Genomic DNA, 10,363 nt, shown 5'->3' on the forward strand with positions numbered 1-10,363 from the left:
AAATTCATTTTTAAAATTAAAAATCTACAAGTAAGATAAAACCATTATAAGATAAAACCTTAGGGGAGGGTAACCCCGGGGTCAGACTGCGTCAGTCCAAAGGCCAAGCGGAACAGCTCTATCTTGCAGGCCCTATGAAAAGATGACAAATCCCGCAGGGCCCTAGTCTCCTGAGACAGAGCGTTCCACCAGGTCGGGGCCAGTACTGGTCCTGGTCGAGGCCAGCCTAACCACCTTGTGACTCGGGATCTCCAGTATGTTATTATTTGTAGACCTTAATGTCCTCTACGGGGCATACCGGGAGGCGGTCCCATAGGTACAAGGGTCCTAAGCCGCATAAGGAGCGCACATGGCTGGTACCAGTCATGTAGAATAGGGAGGGGCTGATTTATACAACAAACTATTTTGCTAACTAGGGGAGGTAGCAGCAGCAGCAGCAGCAGCAGCAATGCTATTAGCCACAGCATCCTGAGAGAAAGTTTTCACAAAGATGTGTCATATGTCCACCTAAAGCAGCTGCCAGCCTCGAGGAGTTTATATTGGATGATGTCTGTGACTTGTGAAAAAGAACCTTATTGGTCATACTTTTAGCATTAACATGGTGACAAATGCATGCCTCAAAAATTAACTGAGGTTGCCAAAGCTGCTTTTGAAATCTGGTTTATAACATGAAAAAGCGGCTCTGGGGCAAAGTCTGGCCGCTCAGGAGCTGGTTTGGCCAGCAAAGCGGGATGGGGCTGCCTGTAGCCCACCAGCTAATAGAAGAGAGGCTGACTCATCATGATCGCTTCGGTGCTGTGCTTTCAGAGGGGGGCGCTGGAGGGAAGTTTGTGCCGCGGCGCTGGATGGGCGTAAGACGGCCCTGACTTCTACACTTGCTGATTGATTGTTTCCATATATATATATATAAATTTTCTGTTTTACAATTTAGAATACTCAATTAAAAATCCTTAAAATATCAATGACTTCCCTTCTTTTCTTTCCATGGTTCCTTTTACATATTATGAATCCCTGCATATTTTACATAATAATAATACACAAGCACTTGACAATATCTTCCAATATTTTATTTATTTATTACAAATATAGCTTTTTCAAATAATATCTCTCACAATTCAGACGAAACATTCACAAACATATAAACCATAAACAATATTAAAGCCAGGGTAGAATCAAAGAGCTCATCAGAGCAGAGGAAGGAGTATGGGGTGGAATTAGGCTTTCCAGGCCTCTATATGTTCCTAGGTCACACTCTTCCCTGACCCAACTCAGAACCCCAAGCGCTTTTGCCCTTCGGCATTTTACCCTTGAAGTTCTAATAAGTCCTCTTGCTTGGATGGAGGATAGACAGCAGCCTAAAAGTGTGTGTAGAAAATAGCCTGCTATACAAATATCAAAATATGTGCTTAATGTGCATAAAATGTGATGTTTGTAGCATTTTGCAATGACTGGAATACAGACAGCTTTTCAATAAAACCTATTGGAACAGATTCTTGTGGTGGAGCCTACTACTCATGTCTACTCTGCAGAGGGTCTAAATCAAGAAATTCATCAGAAATAATTAATGCAAGTGGCTATGTAAATATTTCCCCACCTCAAAAAATTGCAATATTAGTAAAACCATCACAAGCTATTATGACTATGCCAGAAAAGAAAAGAAAAAGGTCACTGAGTAGCCATTAAATGCAGCAGTAAGTAGGGAGGTATTTGGGGGGATGCTATATTAGTAAAACCAGCACAAAGTATTATCATTATGCCTGAAAAGAAAAGATAAAAGGTCACAAAGGGGCCATTAAATGCAGCAGTAAGTAGGGAGGTATTTGGGGAGATGCTACTAAGTATGGTGTAGAGGTAAGGGTCTTGTGGAGGAGGGTCTTCTCATCTGGGCAGCCCATGAGTTCCATATACACTGCCCAGGCTTATGCCCCAGAGAGGTTACATTGGTGCTACAAATACAGCAAAAACAATGAGGGAGGCAACAACCAATCCCCTCCTAGCAGAAGGAAAACAAGGAGGGAACCAATCTAACTTTTCTATGCCGGAATTTCCAAAGTCTGTGAGCAGCCACCAAGAAGGCCCTGAATGGAAAAGTAATGTATTTGCTCCTACACTAAACATCCAGGTGGAGAAAGAGAACTATATTATTATAAAATAAAAATAAAATAGAAAAATTCCTTCCAGTAGCACCTTAGAGACCAACTAAATTTGTCATTGGTATGAGCTTTTGTGTGCATGCACACTCCTATTTTTCTATTTTATTTTTATTTTGTTTCGACGGCAGACCAACACGGCTACCTACCTGTAACTATATTATTATCTCTTCCGTAGTTGCTCCTTGCTGTTAAGCTCTGGCCTGAACAAAATTATGTAGCATTTCGGCAAAAATATGCAACCCAGTAAACCAGCACTGGAGGCCAAAATGGAGAAAATCTCCACAGCCACCATGTATTTCCCTCTTGTACTCAGGTAAGTTGGAAGAAATGAAACCCACACACTGCAAAACGCCAGCATACTGAAGGTAATGAACTTGGCTTCATTGAAAGTATCGGGCAACTTGCGGGCTAGGAATGCCACAATGAAACTAGCAATGGCTAGGAGCCCCATGTAGCTCAGGACACAGTAAAACATTGCAGTGGACCCTTCATTACATTGTAGAATCATTTCTTCTGTTACTGAGAACATGTCTAAATCAGGAAAAGGGGGAGAAGTTGCCAACCACATAGTACAAATACTGGCTTGAATAAACGAGCAGGAAAGGACAATAGAGTTGGACACATTTTTCCCCACCCATTTCTTCATTCTGGATCCAGGCTTTGTGGCCATGAATGCTAAAGAAACAATGGTAGTCTTTGCCAGCAAACAAGAAACAGCCACTGAGAAGACGATGCCAAAAGATGGTTGGCGAAGAAGGCAGGTCACTTTCCCAGGTTTGCCCAAGAACAGCAAAGATGAGAGGAAGCAGAGCGAAAGGGAGACCAGGAGAGTGTAGGTGAGGTCCCGGTTGTTGGCTTTCACAATGGGGGTATCTCTGTACTTAATGAAGATTCCTAATACCCACAGTGTAATCAGGGAAAAAGAAATAGCAAGGAAGGCTAAACTGATCCCTAAAGGTTCTTCATAAGACAGAAAGCTTTTTATTTTGGGGATGCATCCATCTCTCTTCATGTTGGAATATTGATTCTCTTGGCAGCTGAAACAGGAACTTATGTCTGAAATATAGAAACAGATCCTATTTTGGTTCCAATTCATTTATATGTTATGGGTATTTCTCAATCTGCATTACTTTTGTTTCCTATGCAGACTTGTACCTGCTAGTTTGAATTGTAATGGAATTACATTAAAGGATTGGGATGTATAGCTAGCGAGTCCCACAGCCCGTTGCCCAAGAACATAGAAATACAAGTTATGTTCTTACCGTCCTCTTTTTATTCTGTATTTACAGAGAGATGTTGTAAAATCCACCCTCTTGGAAAATGGTGTTGTCCCGCGTGAATCTCCACCACACACCCCACCTCTTCCACTTCCTACTTCATCAAGCTCTATGTCTCTGAGAAGTTCCCTCTGTCTTTGAGCTCTTTGCTCTTCTACTTTCAAGGCTCCCTGGGTTCTGGGAGGGGGGGGGAGGCTGGAATGCTTTCCAAAGACTCTGTGTCCGTCAGCTCCCCCCCCCGTAGTGCTTCCTCTTCCTCCTCCTCTCTCATTATTTCTCAAACCCCCCCACCAGCCTCTAGGTTGTGAACTCCATCAAAACTGTCTTCCTCTGGCCCGGAAGGGTCATTCCTCCTCTGCCCAGTTCCTGACGATGACAGAGTATTATAGGGAAATATTGGGAACATCTGGGAAGAAGGGCAGGGAGTCAACTTTTAATATTTGCATTAGATCTGAAATAGTTTTATATTGATTTGTTAAAAAATATGAAAATCAATAAAGATGAATAGTCAAAAAATGAATTGTACCCATAGTGATTAGGAAATCGAGTTACACTTGCAATTATCATTGTTATCTCTTTTAAATCAGAACCAGTGAATGTCCTGTGTGAGTGTCTGGAGGCGGTTGGAGGATGGATGGCGGCTAACAGATTGAGGTTGAATCCTGACAAGACAGAAGTACTGTTTTGGGGGGACAGGGGGCGGGCGGGTGTGGGGGACCCCCTAGTCCTGAATGGGATAACTGTGCCCTTGAAGGACCAGGTGTGCAGCCTGGGAGTCATTTTGGACTCACAGCTGTCCATGGAGGCACAGGTTAATTCTGTGTCCAGGGCGGCTGTCTACCAGCTCCATCTGGTACGCAGGCTGAGACCCTACCTGCCCGCAGACTGTCTCTAGTTATTTCCTGCTTGGACTACTGCAATGCGCTGTATGTGGGGCTACTTTTGAAGGTGACCCGGAAACTGCAATTAATTGAGAATGTGGCAGCTAGATTGGTGACGGGGAGCGGCCGCCAAGACCACATAACACCGGTCCTAAGAGACCTACGTTGGCTCCCAGTACGTTTCTGAGCACAATTCAAAGTGTTGGTGCTGACCTTTAAAGCCCTAAACGGCCTCGGTCCTATATACCTGAAGGAGCGTCTCCACCCCCATTGTTCAGCCCGGACACTGAGATCCAGTGCCGAGGGCCTTCTGGCGGTTCCCTCACTGCGAGAAGCAAAGCTACAGGGAACCAGGCAGAGGGCCTTCTCGGTGGTGGCGCCCGCCCTGTGGAACGCCCTTCCATTGGAGGTCAAGGAGATAAACAACTACCTGACATTTAGAAAACACCTAAAGGCAGCCCTGTTTTTAATCTGTAATATTTTAATGTATTTTTACACCCGGCCAGATAGGTGGGGTATAAATAATAAATAATTATCTCCAAATGATAATGGGCTGGTGTTAAATAATTTTTGTCTTTGGTTTCATAGTAACTTAAAGTAGTCTCCCCCAATTTGGTGCTTTTGTGCTACAACACCCATCATACACAGCATGCATGGTCACTGGACATCTAGAGGTCACCTGACTGGGGAAGGCTAAACCAAAGCATAATTAACAGCAATCAAAATTGTAACTTTACTCATATGCCTCACTACATTAAGTGGATTTTCCTTGTGTCAAGTAAGTTTGCCTTGGTCTGAATGCTTCTTGTACTCTGATTTCTGAAAGATTTCTGGAAACAGTCTGATTCCATGACTGACTAGCTTGCCAGGGCATTATATTCGTAACAACGATAATTTAACCATTGGAAATGGTGTTCCAGAATTGTTCTGAATTATTCAACCCTGTACAATGGAAAAAGTCACCTACCAATCTGGTTTGAAATCTTCCCATCAGGGCATTGCTCACAGTCATAGCAGCAAAATTTATGCCCTTCCTTCTTTTTCTTCTGATATCCCGGGTGGCAGTAGTCATTGCACACAGAAACAGGAAGCATCTATCCATGAACAGGAAATGTGTTAAAATTGAATTTTAGAAACAAACAAACAAAACATCAAAACGTAAATAATCTGAAATTGTCTCCTAACTGAGAAAAGTGGCTGGTGGGGCATAAAATGTTTGCATCTAGGTCCCACTGAACCCAACTACAGTGGTACCTCACAAGACGAAAATAATTCATTCCGCGACTCCTTTCTTCTTGCGGAAATGTCACCTTGTGAAGCGCAGTTACCTGAAATTGGGGGGAGGGGGTGGAAAAAAACCCGGCAAAAAACCTTCATCTTGCAAAGCGTGGCCACAGAAACCTTTGTCTTGCGAGATGCTTCGCGCAACGCGCAACGCAAAACGCTTTCGTCTAGCGAGTTTTTATATCGTGTGCGGCATTCGTCTTGCGAGGTACCACTATATATATAATATATATTCAAAGTGTACCCAAACATCCCACCTGCTTAAATGTTCTGTGCCACATTATTATATCTTCATTAATGATGAATTCTTTTCCTCCGAGGTCTTTGGGGTGCACATTTCCAACTTTCACTCTCTGGAATGACCTGTTTGCGTATATGACCATGTTCACAATGTCAAATCCTCCTTCTACTTCCCTTTCATCATTGAAAAACATTGCTTCTCCAACTGAGTTGTTGAATGAAATGCCTTGAAGAAATGGGTAGAGCTAACAGAAGGAAGAAAAATAATAAATTTTGAAGAGATGACAATATTTTGGAGACTTCATGCCAATATTTGAGGCCCGGGATTTTCAACTTGAGCTGTAGATGACACCTAGCTCAATTTCTCAGGTGAGACCAGTAGAATTTGGAACATGAAACAGGCCTCTGTGATTTACTTTGACAAGGGTGAATACATAGAATCTGAATCCCAATAGGGTATTTTCAGGTTTATAAGTAGGATGGGACCCTATTATATTCACTCTTAGAGACCTGCACAAGCTGCCAATTTGTTACCAGCTTATACCTGAGATTTTATAAATAAGATGTAAAGCTATACAGATCTTTGGACCTAGGTTCTTGAGGGACACCCTCTGCCCATTCAAGTTGTTTGTGTGTGCCTTTGCAATAAGTTCCTGATTTAATATGTAATCACATATTGCAATAGTCCAGTATACCTAAAGGAGCCTCTCCACCCTCATCGTTCTGCCCGGACACTGAGGTCCAGCTCCGAGGGCCTTCTGGCGGTTCCCTCATTGCAAGAAGCCAAGTTACAGGGAACCAGGCAGAGGGCCTTCTCGGTGGTGGCGCCTGCCCTGTGGAACGCCCTCCCATCAGATGTCAAAAAGGAAAACAGCTACCAGATTTTTAGAAGACATCTGAAGGCAGCCCTGTTTGGGGAGGCTTTTAATGTTTAAGAAATTAGTATATTTTAATGTTTCTGTTGGAAGCTGCCCAGAGTGGCTGGGGAAACCCAGCCAGATGGGCGGGGTATAAATAATAAATAAATTATTATTATTATTATTATTATTATTATTATTATTATTATTATTATTATATATTACATTCAGTGAAATGATAATAAAACAAACAAACTTTGAGACACTACCTGCCAAGGCTTGAGATGTTGAAGTTCGAAACTTTTGCTAGCCAATATTGGCTTGTGATTGGATTTAGATTTGTAAATAGCATGCATTGCATGTGCTATACTATACACAGCATTGTAGATGCTGTAGCTGTGGCCTGTCATGTGCATTTCAAAGAGAGCATCAGGAAGACTCTCAAGACCTTCCTCTCCCGTACAACTGTTTTCTGTTGGTATGCCAGGATTGGGAAGGGAACAGTCAAATGTTTGCTCCCAAAAATCTTTGAGAAAACCATCTTCTTTGTTCTTGTATGGTTTAATGTTTTGGAGAAATTCTTTGAAGCCTGGGGGGTCTTTTGAATGAATGCTGAAGGAAATGGCACCATTGAACTGCTGTAAATCCATGTTTCTTTGAAAGCCTGATAATAGAAAATCAACCTGGGTTGTCAAAATCCAAACCTTTCCCAACAATGTGGTTTTCCCCTTGTGGGGGTCTTCCAAAAAAAAGAAAGCAGTCACCAGCCATGTAAATGTTAAATTTTCTCCATACAAAATGAAAACATTAGCTGTATGTTTCATGAAACGTGAATATATATCTAAGGCAAAATAATAAAATTCATCCGTGAGCTTCAGATTTGCTTGTTCTGGGATTCTCTGTGTGAAGGCTGAACATATTTTATTCTGGGAAAAGTAATATTCCAGGGTCTGCAGGAAATTTTCTCCAGTGGCACCATCTACAACAAAGAGTCCAACCCATGTCCATCCGAAATGCTGAAGTAGCCAGACAATCCCCATATATTGTGGGGCTTCAGGGGGGACCATGCGGTAAAAGGAGGGGACGTGACCTGGAGTACTCTCTTCTGGGTGATATGTGCCATACATGAACTGAAAGAGAATTTACAAAGAGAGATATTTTAGGACCAGTGTTTAAATGTTAGGTGTTTTTTATGCAACAAGTAATTGTTGAAGGTATTTGTAGGTTTAGGAGACATTTTCTCCTCCAAATATTAAATCTAATATTAAATATTAAATCTGATCAAGGAAGGAGCTCACTTACATTAGTACAGTCATATCTCGGTTTAAGTACACCACGGTTTGAGTACTTTCAGATTAAGTACTCCGCAGAACCGTCTGGAACGGATGAATCCACTTTCCATTACTTTCAATGGGAAAGTTCGCTTCAGGTTTAGTTCACTACAGGTTAAGTACGGACTCCCAGAACCAATTACACTCATACTTCGGGTTAAGTACGCTTCACGTTGAGTACTCCGCGGACCCGTCTGGAACAGATTAATCCACTTTCCATTACTTTCAATGGGAAAGTTCGCTTCAGGTTAAGTACAGACTTCCAGAACCAATTGTGTACTGAAACCGAGGTACCACTGTACCTGCATTATGTTCTTGGTCATTCTCTGTGATAGGTGGCAAACTTTATACCCCTAGACCATAACATTTGGATGATGTGATCCTTTTGTGCAAGCCATGCTGACCCACTTTATAGTCAACATCATATATGATGCCAGTGGTGTGGTCAATATAACCTGGATCAGGATGTAAATCACTATGCAAGGTATTGAGCAAGAAAGTCTGGATCTATTGCATACATTTAAAGTATATCCAAAACACATGTAAAACACATGACTTCCCCCAAAGAATCATGGGACATCTAGCTTCTTAAGGGTAGTGGGAACTGTAGGCCTGTGAGGGGAGAAGCTAAAGGTCTGAAGACCCTTTGACAAGTGATGGGTTTTAAATGTATAATGTGGAGTGGCCGACTTAAGAAAGGTGTTTCTTAAGTGCATTTCACAATGAACTCTGCTAAGTGTTCTGCAAAGTGCCAACTCGGCAAGAAAGCCACCTGATGTCACCGGTCAAACAGGGTCCATGTAGAGCACGGGAGACAGTGATCTAGACTGCACCCCCACTCCATGACTTAGGAGGAGAATATGTGTCACCAGGAAGGGGAGGATTCCTTCTCGATTTTGGACGAATCCCCCCCCCCCCACAGATTTAGAATACATGGTAGGCTTTCTGAAACAGGCAGTTGCTCTCCAACACATGAAGGATAACCAGGAGTGTGACTAAGAGGACATGTTTAACACAAACATCCCATCTTCCTACACCACATTATTAACATCACATTGGCATACAAATACCTAAATAGGGTTATGGTGAAACACTCTTCCACGAGGATTTTCTCTGAATTGTGTAGTCCCTCCACCCTTCACCGGACATTCTGAATCACCAGAACACTCCCAGAACATCAGTGAAAGACCCATTCAAATACTTGCCTGTGGTATCTTGTAGAGACTTAAGATGTTGTCCATGTGGAAGGTAGTATCAGAGCCAAGTCCCCCAATAGCAACGATGGGGTTTTTATGGGCATCACATTTGTAGTTAGGGGAAAAGCTGTGTGATTTGGAGAACACATCCAGAGTGGTACGGTAGGTCATCATTGCATCAAAGAAGTTGTCATATATGTGGAATCCAAGAGTGACATTGGGCAAGATCTTGGGGTCCTCATTTATCTCATTTACAGCAAATGCCAAGGCCAGGGCATGCTGGTAGAATTTTATCATAACCCTGCAAATAGAGCTAAATTAATCTTTCACCTAACTTACAAATTGCTGTGGAGTTTAAGGACATTCTTTTACTTGTTACATATGTTTCACAGCTGATAATTTACTTTATTCTTCAGTTTAGGCAAAATTAGGTTTACTGAATTCATCTTTGTGTTCTAGACGTCCTGAAATGATTTACAAGAAGAATAAATGCAGTAATAAAAATACATAAGCATAAGAAAAAACATAGTCAGAGTAAATGCATTCAATCATTAGTGCTGCCAGAATGTGTGGGGAAATGAAAATGCCATTGCTCGAAGGAGAAATGAAGATAAAGTTGGTGCCAAGCAGTCCTCCCAGCGGAGATGGGGCGATGCAATAGAAAACTTAGGGTACAGTAATTTCTTTCTGAATTGTATAGAAAGAGATGTTATCATAACAGAGGATTTATTTATTTATTTCTAAAGTTTTTAAGAGAGAAACAATTAGAAAAAAATCATAAACCTTTATTCATCTCTCCTAAGAGCTGGACCATAAAGAAGGCTGATCGCCGAAGAATTGATGCTTTTGAATTATGGTGCTGGAAGAGACTCTTGGGAGTCCCATGGACTGCAAGAAGATCAAACATATCCATTCTGAAGGAAATCAGCCCCGAGTGCTCACTGGAAGGACAGATCCTGAAGTTGAGGCTCCAATACTTTGGACATCTCATGAGAAGAGAAGACTCCCTGGAAAAGACCCTGACGTTGGGAAAGATGGAGGGCACAAGGAGAAGGGGACGACAGAGGACGAGATGGTGGGACAGTGTTCTTGAAGCTGCGAACATGAGTTTGAGCAAGCTGCGGGAGGCAGTGGAAGACAGGGG

At 42.3% G+C, this 10,363-nt stretch overlaps 2 protein-coding genes across 2 annotated transcripts; both read right to left on the minus strand.

Moving 5' to 3' along the window:
- Positions 1-2,313: 2,313 nt before the first annotated feature.
- On the minus strand, positions 2,314-6,029 carry LOC118095748 (vomeronasal type-2 receptor 26-like). Its single transcript, XM_060281364.2, has 3 exons — positions 5,853-6,029; positions 5,279-5,405; positions 2,314-3,209 (listed from the first exon to the last, which is right to left on the minus strand). The coding sequence occupies exons 1-3, from the start codon at positions 6,027-6,029 to the stop codon at positions 2,314-2,316; spliced, it is 1,200 nt and encodes a 399-aa protein (XP_060137347.2).
- Positions 6,030-6,919: 890 nt separating this feature from the next.
- On the minus strand, positions 6,920-7,819 carry LOC148684107 (vomeronasal type-2 receptor 116-like). Its single transcript, XM_088654845.1, has one exon. It carries the CDS (start codon positions 7,817-7,819, stop codon positions 6,920-6,922), a length of 900 nt encoding a protein of 299 aa, XP_088510971.1.
- Between the last annotated feature and the right edge of the window lie 2,544 nt (positions 7,820-10,363).

This window comes from Zootoca vivipara, chromosome 12 (genome assembly GCF_965207765.1).
Source record: "Zootoca vivipara chromosome 12, rZooViv2.hap1.1, whole genome shotgun sequence".
NCBI lineage: Eukaryota > Metazoa > Chordata > Lepidosauria > Squamata > Lacertidae > Zootoca > Zootoca vivipara.